This window comes from Arvicola amphibius, chromosome 17, assembly GCF_903992535.2.
Source record: "Arvicola amphibius chromosome 17, mArvAmp1.2, whole genome shotgun sequence".
Lineage (NCBI taxonomy): Eukaryota > Metazoa > Chordata > Mammalia > Rodentia > Cricetidae > Arvicola > Arvicola amphibius.
Genome location: NC_052063.2, coordinates 21,179,907 through 21,192,859, shown reverse-complemented (window position 1 = coordinate 21,192,859; position 12,953 = coordinate 21,179,907). Strand labels below are relative to the sequence as shown.

General features: G+C 38.2%; 1 protein-coding gene across 4 annotated transcripts in view; it reads left to right on the top strand.

Moving 5' to 3' along the window:
• Otogl (otogelin like) overlaps window positions 1-12,953 on the top strand; it is a 113,739-nt gene that overhangs the window by 80,993 nt on the left and 19,793 nt on the right. For 2 of the 4 annotated variants that reach the window (XM_038314894.1, XM_038314891.1), the window contains 11 exons: window positions 1,270-1,548; window positions 3,852-3,969; window positions 6,902-6,981; window positions 7,287-7,357; window positions 7,698-7,701; window positions 8,068-8,117; window positions 9,027-9,204; window positions 9,451-9,593; window positions 9,822-9,845; window positions 9,936-10,028; window positions 11,839-12,028. In XM_038314894.1, the coding sequence (XP_038170822.1) occupies window positions 1,270-1,548; window positions 3,852-3,969; window positions 6,902-6,981; window positions 7,287-7,357; window positions 7,698-7,701; window positions 8,068-8,117; window positions 9,027-9,204; window positions 9,451-9,593; window positions 9,822-9,845; window positions 9,936-10,028; window positions 11,839-12,028 (1,230 nt within the window). The remainder of the gene's footprint in view (window positions 1-1,269; window positions 1,549-3,851; window positions 3,970-6,901; window positions 6,982-7,286; window positions 7,358-7,697; window positions 7,702-8,067; window positions 8,118-9,026; window positions 9,205-9,450; window positions 9,594-9,821; window positions 9,846-9,935; window positions 10,029-11,838; window positions 12,029-12,953) is intronic. The other 2 variants (XM_038314893.1, XM_038314892.1) reach the window with 1 other exon arrangement.

Here is a 12,953-nt window from a genome sequence, read left to right as displayed (position 1 = left end):
TGAAAGGGAAGGGTATGATTGGCATCAGATGATTGAGTATGGAGGCACATACTGGAGTGTAGACCGTCAGAAACGGTCTCTGTCCTCAGCCACCTCCTCTGTCCTGGTCTCAGGTATTGACTCTGCCCTCATTCACTGGCTCCTACCAGCAGTTTGTGTCCTAGGCTTGTAACTACCTGGCACCTCCTCTTCCTGGTGGCTGTGACCCTTCCGGCCAGTAATGCAGGGCTATGTTTCCATTGTAGTCTACCCAGAACCACATACAGCTTCTTCTACAAGCTCAGGAAAAACAATGTGAAATGAATGAATCTGTTAAAATGCTCACTTTTCTGAGAAAGTGCTTCCAATTTTCTGGTTCAAATGACACCTTCTTTCCTGTAAAATGACCTCTGTGTTCTTCAAGCATCTATCAGTCTGAAGTTTTAATGTACATTAGTTGCAACTGTTTTTCCTTGTATATTTTATTTTATTTTGCATCTTGGTTTCTCAGTCATGGTATTTGCAAGTGTTAAGGACAAAAATTCATGTCTTTGGTAACATTGCATTTGATAGATGTCTTGATTTTATAGTTTATAGGGACGCCCGGTTTTGAAAGAGACAAATACTTTTTTAAAAAAATTAATTCAATATCTTAATAAAGAGTGTTTATAGCAGGAATCATACACATATAAGGGACAATTTCAAAGCAAATTGATGAAATGCAATCATACTTATCCAATGCTTTGTAAAGCCTGATGGCTCATTAGCCATTCTTTCATCTTTGGAGAAATAGATAGTAATATTGAGTGAACAACATTTTCTCAGTGTAGCAAGATTCCTTATAAGGCCCAGTTTTCCTCTAAGACCCCATTGATATCAAAGCACAGCTGGTTACACTCTTAGATTGGTATATTTTTCTTCTCTTACTCTTCCATCATACATGTGAATGGTTTGAAGGTTTTGTATGTGAAATTATTACAGCTTATGAATATAGATTCATATTATTTTTGCATTTTCCCTCCAAGGGCATAACAGATAGATTCAAAACGAGAAAACCTGTCAGAGATTGGGCTTGGGAGGGTTGGCTCATTGTTATTCACTACACCTAAAGCCTTGCCTTTTCTCTTTGAAATCTCATAATTCATGTCTGATGTGCCTGAGATGGGCATTAATTTTGTGAGGGGATGTGTTTGACCATTTTCAATCTTGTAAATGAACAGCATGGTGCCTGTGCCTGTGTTCTCCCTTCCCCCCCCAAACCCTATGTCATCAGGACACTCTGTTTTACAGCATTGGCTCTGGTTTCCTTGGAATCTGCTGAAAGGCCAAACTACTTTCTCTATGTTCATGACAACGACACTCTTAGCTTGTTGATGTGGCAGGCAAACTCGGCATTTCATCAGAGGGCAACATTTTTCCACCACCAAGGCCTCTGGATTCCTGGTTCCAGTGCATTCGAATTATACAGCAAGAAAGGCTTCTTTATTGTTTTCACGGATTCTAGTGTCAGAGTGTCAAAATACGATGATTCGGAAGAGTTCAAGCAGTCAAGCAGCTTCAGCATAGAAGGTGGGCTTCCTGGGAGCTCTAATGAGCGAGTACAGACATGTATACTGTGCAGACCTTATCAGAAGCCAATGTTAAGAATCTGATTCTATGAGCACACTTTATGTGACCCTAACCCTTCTACCTATCAGGCTACTCAGCTAACTGGGCAAAATAATACTGATTTTTATCTACTATATTAAATGCATAGATATAAATGGCTTAGAATAACTTAGCTAACATTATAATTATTTCCCCCAAATATTGCTAATAGTATTTATTGGGCTTTTGCATCAGAACCCACTCACATCTCATGATATGGTTAGTATTTGGATCTATGTTTTTCATATAACACAGCTTCCTATTAATCTAATTCTTAGACTTGAAGACAGCATTATTTATCTTTGTCTTCTGAATTCAAGAGCGTCTCCATTCATTACCCCCTGGACAGTCTTCTTAGTTGTGCAAAAGCCTGGTGTGATTTCCAAGGAAGACTCTTTGCGATCTATAGCTGAGGAGCCCTATGTGTCAGAAAGCAATCTTCTCTTTCTACAGCTGAAGTCATGCTCGAGTTTCAAACCCCAGTAGCTTGACTTCCGTGTGAAGCCTTCAAACACTGCTCCATTTGAAACACTCTTCTGAAGGACTTCAATATTGCTAATCACCTGCTTTTTTCTGCTGTGAATGATTTTCTGAAAACCTCTTTAGTGGGTGGATTTCTGGAAACCCAAATTGCACTTTAGTAAAAGCATTGCCCTACCCTAAAGCCCCGAGTTCAAAGGTTCTAAGTATGCGGGAGTTTTTGTTGAAATGCAGCTGAGACTGTTCTTACTCTAGCAAGGGACTCAAAGGAGGGCTACAGGCTCCCTAATGGCTTTCAACACTTGTTGCCTTGGATCTAGTCTAATGAGACAGAGGGAGTCAGGACCAGCAACGCCATCATTTTCTTGTAAGTGCTGAGAATTTTCTGAAGCTTAAAATTAACTGTAAGCCATAAGCTAGTGCTGTGACCCTCACCTCCCCTGCTCAGGAGGGCAGCTCAGGGCAGGTAATGGATGTCTTGTCTCTCCATACTCAAGATGCACTTCAGCAGTGGGAGCAGCAGAACGTGGCAGTCTGGATTTTGCACTCTAGATACCACTGATGTCTCTAAACAGTCTTTTCAGGACACACTGGTTTAGAAAGACAGTTCTGTGTTAGTCCCAATAGTTCCCCTCTATATGTGCATAATACATCCCTATAGCATTCTACCCTTATTGTAAGAAGCCCATGTGGGACTCTGAAGGTTGGGGATAGCCAAGGTCATCTACAGACATTTCTTTTCCCTTTTGGATCTTGAGTACTGACATGCCTGCACACCATTCTGTAGAATGGTGTGATTATTGTACTTGATTGTATGTAAAGTTGAACCCCAAAGCCCCCTTTAATCTGGAAGTCTGCTCTACTAAGTCAGATCTAGCATCCCCACTCAGGTCTAGCAAAGGACAGTCGATAACGTCATCAGAGACACTGATCACTAGAGGCTTCGTCCGCTGAGAAACTCTACTGGCCTTCTTGATCCTAATGTCAGTCCTCGTTCAGGATCCATGAGCCAGGAACTCCAGCTCAGCTCTGCGAACACAAAGAATCCTCTGAAACAGCTCATTTCCTTCCCACACTTTAGAACTGAAGTCTTCAGGGAGCAAATTTGGGCACAGATTTAAATGATCTCTTATGTAGAAAAAAACTTGAGCTGTGGCAGAAGGCCTTCTCCCTGATGTGGGAAAGAGATGCAGTGCCAGAGCTTGTAAGAGGAAAGTCTTTACCCAAACGATCTAGAACTACAGGACTTATCTTTCAATCCTACTGATCTGTTGTTTATTTTCAAGCAGGACTTGCCATGTATGAGAGACGTGCTGAGTTCTGTGGGAAGGACAGTGGTGGGACAAGCTCCCAAGAGTTTTGTCTTGAGATGTGTGTTTGGTCTTCCTGTTTTCCTGATTGAAGCTGGGAAGATGCTAGATTATTAGAAGGAACAAATGATGTTCCTCAGCAGAGTCGTGCAAGGATAAAATAGAATTAAAATTACAGCATAAAGCTACGATAATGGGGAAATCACTGAAAACATAAACACGAGAGAAAGGAGGACGTTTAACTCTTTGGAGGCTAGATCTGCATTTAGTCACTCAACCCAAGCACCCAGATCTTCTGGTCCCCGGGGAACTGTAATGCTCTTATCTGACAGAATATTATGATGAAAGAGGTCAAACACCACACGGGTTCTTATCAGAAGTTTTTAGTTCTCAAAATGTATGTGTCAATATGCTTAACTCTCCTTCTTTGCTCAGAAATCCAGGCAGTGGTACCTTACAGGAGGATGTGTGAATGGAGATACGAACCTTGTGCTACTCCTTGTTTTAAAACGTGCAGCGACCCCGAAGCCCTAGCCTGCGCTTTTCTTCCGCCGTAAGTAACATTGGTGTATCAACCTTTAAATTCTTTGAGGCTGGATCATCTCAGCCAGCAGTCTTGAAGCTGTTCTGGATGTAGAACTCAGAGGAAACTGCAATAAAGATGCTCTAAAACATTGGATCATCTGGGACATCCACTCCTATTAGATTTTTCAGGGAGGGTCTTCCCTGATCAAATCTTATTTTTCTTAACATAGAATGAATCCACAGCCTCCCACTTCCCGTGGAAATGAAAACAGAACCTTTTCCTCCAAAGTAACATATCTCTTGACTTAAATTTTGAAGTCAAGTCATTTTCAGAATATACAGGTTGGATAAATCCAGCAGCATTTATAATCAATTTTTCTTAGCAGCTCTTGTTCCTTCCTCAGCAGTTAAACATTTTAAAGATGACCCAATAACAAACAGTATCCAGATTCTCTGTGTATTTTCCATATTTACATGGGAGCTAAGCTGTGGCGGATGGGAGCTGGAAAGGCTATTGCTTCTCCAAAACCCAGGTCCCAATTCCTAGAGCTGGAATTCCAATCCTAGCTCTGGCCTGGGCTGGTGGCTAAAAAGCCTCAGGTAAAAGTTGGGCACCAAATGTAGCATAATGAATTAAAAACTCAGAGAGGGAAATTGGGGCTCAACCTGAATATCAGAAAAGCAAAGCAGCCAGTCACTGGCTCTTACCTCGACCTCAGTCCAAAATGGAGATCCTGTCTTCAGGAATCTCAGAATGAGACTTTGTCTGAGAGCTGTCTCCTTCCATTCTTGATATTTAGGTATTCCTTATTCCTTTTGTAGTACAACCAGTGTCCGAAGTGACTGATGCCAGCTCCCCCAGTGCCTCCAGTGTGTTGCCTTGAAGGACTTCCCTTTATGGAGAAGGTTGAGGGGTGACTAGAAGATGCAGGGGAGCTTTTACTTGCCAAGATTTCCCATTTGTGCATATGACTTGCAGTCCTGTCCTCTATGCTGAAGTGTCTGTACCAACTCTTGATTGTGCCCATGGCCCAAGGGGACCCATGCACTATGATTGTGCTCGTGGCCCAAGGGGACCCCTGCACTAAGCTGGGTTTCAATATGCCCCTGCACCCCTCTTTCAAGTGCCCAAATGAATGATCAGTCATTCTTGTCTCAGATTACTTGAGTTTCTGGTACCAAGCAACTGTTAAAGATCAAAGTGTTCCCTGAAAATGAAAGCTGTTTGTGAGAAAGTGTGTCAAGCAGTGTACTGTGGAGCACAAATATAAATTCTTCTTATTACGTATCTTTTATAGTAATTCCTTTACACCGAGGTATTCTATTTGTTGAAAGTTGGTAATAATATTAGCTGTATGACAAAGTAAAGAGAAGTCTGTTATATGGAGTTACTGGTAAGGGATAAAATAATGGCTTTTGGAAAATGGCTTAAGAGGATAGGTATGAATTTTGTACTCTACAAAACAGTTGCAAAACAATTGAGTCAAATAAAAAAATAAGGATGACCTCATTTAACGATAACCCACTGGCTTTAGCTTGTCAATTTTCCTGTAACTTTAATTTTTCTTCTGCGGACTGATAAAGTTTCAAATGGGATTATATTGTCAGTTAGAGTTCCATTATTCCAGTACATTGTATGATACAGGCAGCTGAGCATGTATAAGCTGTTTGTATTTTAAAAGACGCATTTGTACATGTGGAATCTAAGACATTGCTAACTGTTCCTACTTAAGCCTGTTCAGCAGGAGAAAGCCTTTTCCTCACAAACACTGCCCTCTGCTGCTGACCCGTCAACGGTTCAAGTTAGTTCATGTTCACCCTGAATGGAAAACTGCATGTCTTTGTCCAGTCTATTAACGCGGAAAGCAATTGGAAGTGTTTAGAAATTATTAAAAATATTATTACAGCCTGCTAGTGCATTTGAGAGGCAGATAATCAGGCCTTTTGCTATGAGGATTTGCATTAATTCTCTCTGGCATGTGTGACTCTAATAATTAGACTTGGCTATACAGGGTGGGTTATAGTTCCTTCCAATAAGGAAACATTGGACTCTGAGCTTCATCTGGATGACAGGAAAATATGATTTCAGCCAGACTTTGGTCTTATTCCTCGGAAGAGCAGTGACCTACATGCCATCTTTAGGTTTGTGCACACAATGCCTAAGCCCATGGCATCTCGAAAGTTTTGAGGCTGTCCCTTTACTTCTGTGACTCCTACAAGTAATGGGGTTTCTTATTCAAGCCAGACACTTCTTGGGTCTTCAAGCTGGTTTTTCTCCAACTCATAATTCGATATACTCTCACCTATATCACTGAAGGAATTTGGGTACAAATATTAATTACCCCAAGAACTTGCACCTCCACTGTTATTCCTCCTTGTCTGTACGAAAAAAAAAACCCTCTTCTGTGCACCACTCCGTTTCTTTCTGTGTGAGATCTCAATTCTCCTTTCAGGGAGGTTAGGGCTGAATAATAGGCAGTGAAAGCCACTGTTGATGTTGTCTGTCCTATACACCTCCTCAGGACAATAATAGTCAAACTTCATAGCAATCTGCTCAGATATTTGGAATATAGAAGTGAGAGTAGAGGTCAGAGAGTTGACTCCATGATTAGGTGTGCCTGTAGATTTTAGATACAATCTGAGTTAGGTTCCCGTTCTTCACAGTGGGTATCTCACAACTGTTTCCAGGGTATCTGATACCATCTTCTGACCTCTGTGAGCATCTGCACACACATGACATTCTCTTTCTCTCTCTCTCTCTCTCTCTCTCTCTCTCTCTCTCTCTCACACACACACACACACACACACAAACACACACACACACACACACACTTAAAAATAAAGAGGTAAAGTTTTCCCAAGTATCTGATGATATTTTTAAGTATACTAAACCTCAGTTGCAAATATTTAATGCGTATTTTTCTATTTACTCTTTATTTCATTTATTTTTTCATTTAAAGGGTTGAAGGATGTTTGCCGCACTGCCCCAAGCATATGATCCTGGATGAGGTGACCCTTAAATGCGTTTATCCAGAAGACTGTAAGTGTGAATCTTGCATAATTTACTGTTTAAAATGAAAAGCACAGATAATTTTTTTTTTCTTGAGGAAACTAGCTACAGTCAGAAGTTTGAGAAAGACAATAACTTATTTCAATCTTTTTGTCATCGGGCTATTTTATAACTTCCCAATAGTTTTCTAAAACATATGTATCTTGCTTCTCATATCTCTTTCTTGTGATTTCTTTCCTTAAATAGTCCCGTTGAAGGCAAAGAACTGTATGTGTTAGGCGGGTCTTCTTTTATGTAACTACAGATTAAGGCAGGGCACCTCTGTTTCTTTGCAGGCATACCACTGATTCCCACAGAACCTGCATTAGTGCCACCAGGTAAGGTGCCATACCCAGGGATTTGGGGAGTGCTACAATTTTAAACAGCAAAATTAGCATTCAGCAAAAGTATTTTTAAATTTTGTAAATGATAAATTACAATTCCAGCTAGGGAAGACTCCAGCCACTTGCCTTGGCTATCCTGTTGTTCTTCAGACCGACTATTTTAGGTACGATGTTAGTACTGATAGAGAATGTTAGACAGTGTTTTGCAGATAAGCCTGTTGAGCCTGTGTCAGTCCCTCCATCACACTCACACTGGGTTGCCACATGGTCCTACAGAGCATCATCTATTCTGCCAGAAAAGAGACCAAGCTGGAGGTTGACAAGTGAAAGGGACTAGATTCACAATTTAACATTGAAACCCAGTGGGGTTTTGTAGCTCCTGAGGGGTATTCGGTGATTCCCTTGATATTTTTATTTGTTCAGATAGTTGTGCTACATCATCCTATCAATGAGACTGTTTATAAAAGCATCACTAAGTGGTAGTATTCTAGAATCAGGAATCCTGAGTTAGAATTTGCCCATACTGTTTACCAGATTTGTCAACGGCTTCGTTTCTACATCTGCAAAATTACAAAGTTATTTTATTTTATCTAGTTTGCTTGATACCTGGAAGGAATGAGTGAAATAGACAATGTAAAACTTCTAAGCATATTTAAAAAGTCACATTTTGCGTCCTTTCATGGTCGCTCCCATCCCACTCACAGGGACATGTTTTTATTTCTTGTAGATGCAGACATGGTTACTCCGTCAGATGTGACTCCAGCTACAGGTTTGGAATGTGAGGTATGGCTGTGGGTCTCTTTCAGCTGCTCGTTGTTTCCTACAGCGCTCACACTAGTCTGTGTGTCATTGTACAAACACTAATTCCCTTTAGCACGGCATCCAGTTGTTTGCTAATAGAGAAGCAGGATATACTTTGCATGTTTGTAACTGTAATTTCATTTTGTTTGTGTGTATGTGTGTGTGTGTGTGTTTGGGTGTGCATGGGCACATATGTGTGTCATGTTAAAGCCAGGGGACAACTGTAGGTGTTGGTCCTCAGGTGTCATCCACCTTATTTTTTGGCAGAGTTTCTCAAAGACCTGGATCTTGTTGAGCAGGATGTTCTGGCTGAACAATGAGCCGAAGCATCTACTGTCTCTGTCTTTGTAGCTCTGAGTTTACAAGTGTGCACCTCCTCCATGGCAGGCTTTTTAGCAGGAGTTCTAGAGCCTAAAGTCAAGTTTTATGCTTGAAAAACATATTATTCAGTATGTTTACAAAAAATATATTTACTTATTATTTCATCTCTACGATCCACAATTGTGCTCTCTTAACTAATTCAGATAATTCTTATTAATTGATTTCTGATGGCAATAACAAAAACAAAGTCATAGTTAAGTAAGAACTTAAGAATATTTCCTAGATAATTTGTCCTAGTTTCGGTGTTTGTTTGAAAAAAGAAAAAAAGCTCTTGCTTAAATGTCTGATACTTCTGATCTCAAGTCAGTGTTAATGTAAATCTTAAGTATATATTGACTATTACAGAGATGGTCTGACAACAGAAGTTGGAGGGAATTCTGAATTATCTTTTAAAAGGTTTTTGTTAATTGTGTGTGTACTTATGAGAACAATGTGAATGTGAAATTTAAACTCCAACGAAAGCACTAGTTGAGCTTGCGAACTTAACTGGTTTTGCTCTTCTGTTATCAGCCTCAACAATTTGATCCTGTTTACAACTGTAGCCAGTACATCTGCCTTAATATGGAATGGACCTTTTACAACTGGTCGCTGAACTGCCCAAAGGACTTGGAAATGCCGGACTGTGGATTCCGGGGACGACCTGTTCAAGTCAACACTGATATATGCTGTCCTGAGTGGGAATGCCCCTGTGAGTTTGCATTTCTCATACTGTGAACGGTGTCTCTGAATCAGACAAGAATGTTGAGGTGTTTTGTTTGTTTTGTGTTTTGTTGTTTGTTTTGAGATTATCATGTCAATGCATACACACAAATGAAAAAAACACAACATGAGAGTAGCAGGGGAGTTGGGAAGAAGGTATATTTTTAAGAGAGAAATTAATTCTAAAATTCAAATAGTAATTTAAAAACTTCCACTCCGTGTGGCTTTGTCCTAGGTCGGTGCTCCATGTTGTCAGAGCTTAGCATCATCACATTTGATGGAAACAGTGCTGCCCTGTCCAGCAAGGCTTCTTACATCCTAGTAAGAATCCCTGGGGAAATCGTAGTTGTTCACATTGAAAAATGTTCCACGAATCAGGTAGGTTATCACCCATCTTGGGGTCATTTCTTCCTAAATCTGTAGCTCATTGTAACATCCTGGATTCCACAGTGATAAAATGCTGAACGAGACTGATCACTTAGTATTGAAACAAAGGAAGTTTTTATGGAAAAGTATTTGTCATAGATCTATAATATTACTCTGATGATTTTGAAGGATAATCAATGCATTTATTTTAAATGCATGTCTTTTTTTTTATTCCCCCAGAATGGAAATGCCCTTAAAAAGCCAGTGAGTATCTGTGAATAATTTTGTAAGCTTCTTTTGCCTGTCACTAAAACTCTTTAACATCATAACCTTTTAATTTGTTTCCAAATGAAGGCTTCTTTCAGAAGAATCTCAGGACTTTGTTTTAAGAAGCTAAATGTGACAACATCTACACACAAAATACTTATTAATAGAGCAGCAAGAAAGGTAAGAGCATGCAATTAAGCTATGTTCTCACATAGCTTAGGAAATTATGCAAAATAATCATCTCCACAAAAGGAGGAATTAGATATGAGTGTTATTTTTTTTTTGTTGCTCTTATGGATTAAGTATTTTTGTCATGGAAAGTTAAAAGATGTGTTTCTTAGTTTGGTATTTTCCCTCCATCTATGTGAAGGCATTTCAAATAGTTACCCTCCATGAGACCAATGGAGGGCCACAATATACCTGCTGCACACCCTCAGATGATGTGTGAGCCATGCTTCAAGTCAGGTGAAGGAAAGAATGTGGAGAGGAAGGTGCACATGGTAGAAAACAGCAGTAGCAAGAACATGCCAGGGAAGAGCCCCAGGAGAAAGGCAGACTGATAGCTTGTTCTGGACCATTGACACCACTCTATTTTCATGAATAAATACTATCTTAAAAAGAAAAATATCAGATTCAAATTTATTCTAATAATCTAAACAAAGTGATGAAATACTTAAAAGGAATTGAATGTTTTTATAGGAAAAGATCTAATCTGAGAAATCTGTTTAGCATGTAAAACTGAATTATCAGTTGAATACATTATTTAGATCTAAATGGTTCAATTTAAAGAACAAGGAAAAATGTATGAAGGTACATGGATGGCATACTATCTTTCTTTCTAGACATAATTACTGCATTGCCACAATTCCCTAAATTCTATGATGTAATTAATATTAAAATGAATATAAAATAAGATAGTAAAAAAGTTTAACTAAGTAAAACTTAAAATATGCAAGTATGATAATTTTTAGATGATAGCGCTTGCATTTTTTATTTTGATAGAAGTTGATAGAGTATATAGTAAATAGCCTCAAATATAGTAAATGCTATTATTTTGAGCATTTGGATAGAGGGGATTATTATCTTTTTCCTCAGTTGAACATATTCCTGGACAATTGCTGGTCATTTGTTAAATTAATATCTAGCTATTAACAATATTATTTGAGATGATACAGCACTGATACTAATATTAATTAACCTGCAGTTGTATGGCTTTTGTGTTATTGTCTGGTGATTGAAAAATAGGAGGTATAGGGATTAAACTTATGAGCAATATATCAGAGAAATGCAGAAAGGAAGTGATATACTCATAGAGGGGGTCAAACTGGCCTATGTGGAGGAGATAAATCCTGAGGTCTTAAAGAATGGGAAGAAAGCGGGGAGTAGAAGAGGCAACAGGATTAGGGTTGAAAGATGGAGACCCAGAAGATTTGTGAGAGAGTTAACTACCAAAATTGCTGTTACTTATAGCTCATGGTTCTATATCATGGTAATGATCTCAAATCACTGTTTTTTTTAAAAAGTATAATCTCCTTGGGCTGTCTACATTAAAAGTATCAAGTAGACATGCTGAAAATTAAGTCCAGAATCTCAACAAAACCAAAGAAGCAGAATCACTGAGATTCTTAATCCTTATTAAGTTTGAATGATGATTCTTCTGAACATTAGTACTCTTGAATCTTGGGTTAGAAGAAAAAGGATCTGTGTCTTAATACTAGTAAATAATGGTCTGGTCATCATGTTGAGGAAATCAGATTAAAGAAAATATGTGAAACAAATTTACTTTTCAGGAAAAGTAAAATATAAAAGAGAATACTGAATATATCAAGGCATAGAAAAGGGTCAACAAGAAGACTAGAAGCTATCAGAAGGTGTGGGGTGGCAGAGAAGTAAAATTTCACATACTAAAAAATCCTACATTATATAAAAGGCTAATTTTATTTTCTATATTTTAAGAAATCTCCTAAGAGCTATATATATGTTATTCTAGGTAGATGTGGATTCTATCGTCGTGCCTTTGCCCTTTTCAAGTCAAGAACTGTTCATAGAAGATTCTGGCACAATGTATGTGATTACTACTCCTTCTGGGTTAGTCATAAAGTGGGCTCACCTTACAGGAATCATAGACATTCACTTCGGACCCCAGTTTAACTTGTCGTCCTATACAGAAGGTCTCTGTGGTGAGTTTTGATGTTGAGATCTCTTGTTTTTTTATGTGTTTTCTTTTTTACATACATTGTTTTGGACAGCAATGGCCCACTTTGCAGGCTGAGATGTGATTGTCATGTTTAGTTCTACATGAGAGTATTTTAGGAATCAATGACTTTCAACAAAGGCTAATGTATAAGGAAAAGTATTTTAAGTTAGATAATCTATTTAAATGCACATTTGTTGTATCTTACAACACTATGTATTAGTCATCTTTACAGAACATTAATAAGTTATTAGGCATGTTTTAATTTACTTAATTTTAGCCTGCATTAATATATTGGTCCCAGAGTTATTTTAATTTATGTGATTAAAACACATTTTATAAAGATTAAAGGCTTTTATGTATTTGTTTCTTTCTTACATTTGAATGTCTGAAAACGAGAAAAACATAAGCCATTTGAAAGAGTTTAGTGTTCTGAATATTCATGCCCATTTTATCTTAAGATGTATGCTTCATGTTTACCATTATGCCTAGGCTTAATTTTATATTACACCACACACATGAAATTATAAGTCAAATTGGACATATGTGCAGCAATACAACAAAAGTTCGAAACTAACAGATCTGTTGTCTCCTAGAAAGTTCAGTATAAAGGACCTCACAATGGGATCTAAACACAATATTACATTGTTTTGAACTGCATATACATTAATATTTTGTTAATATGGTTTACACATTTCTTCAACTACCAAGAATATGTTAAGTATAGCACAAACTTCTGTGATGATTTAAGATTATCATTCTCAAAATAGTTATCATTGAGTGTAAATAATAATTCATTAGTTACTGAGTAATAAACCCAGCTTTGGGAATTCATAATCATTTTTAGGATCTATCTCTTCTATGTAGTATGTTTTTTTATTTGATTTTCATGATATTTTGCTGTTGTGAAG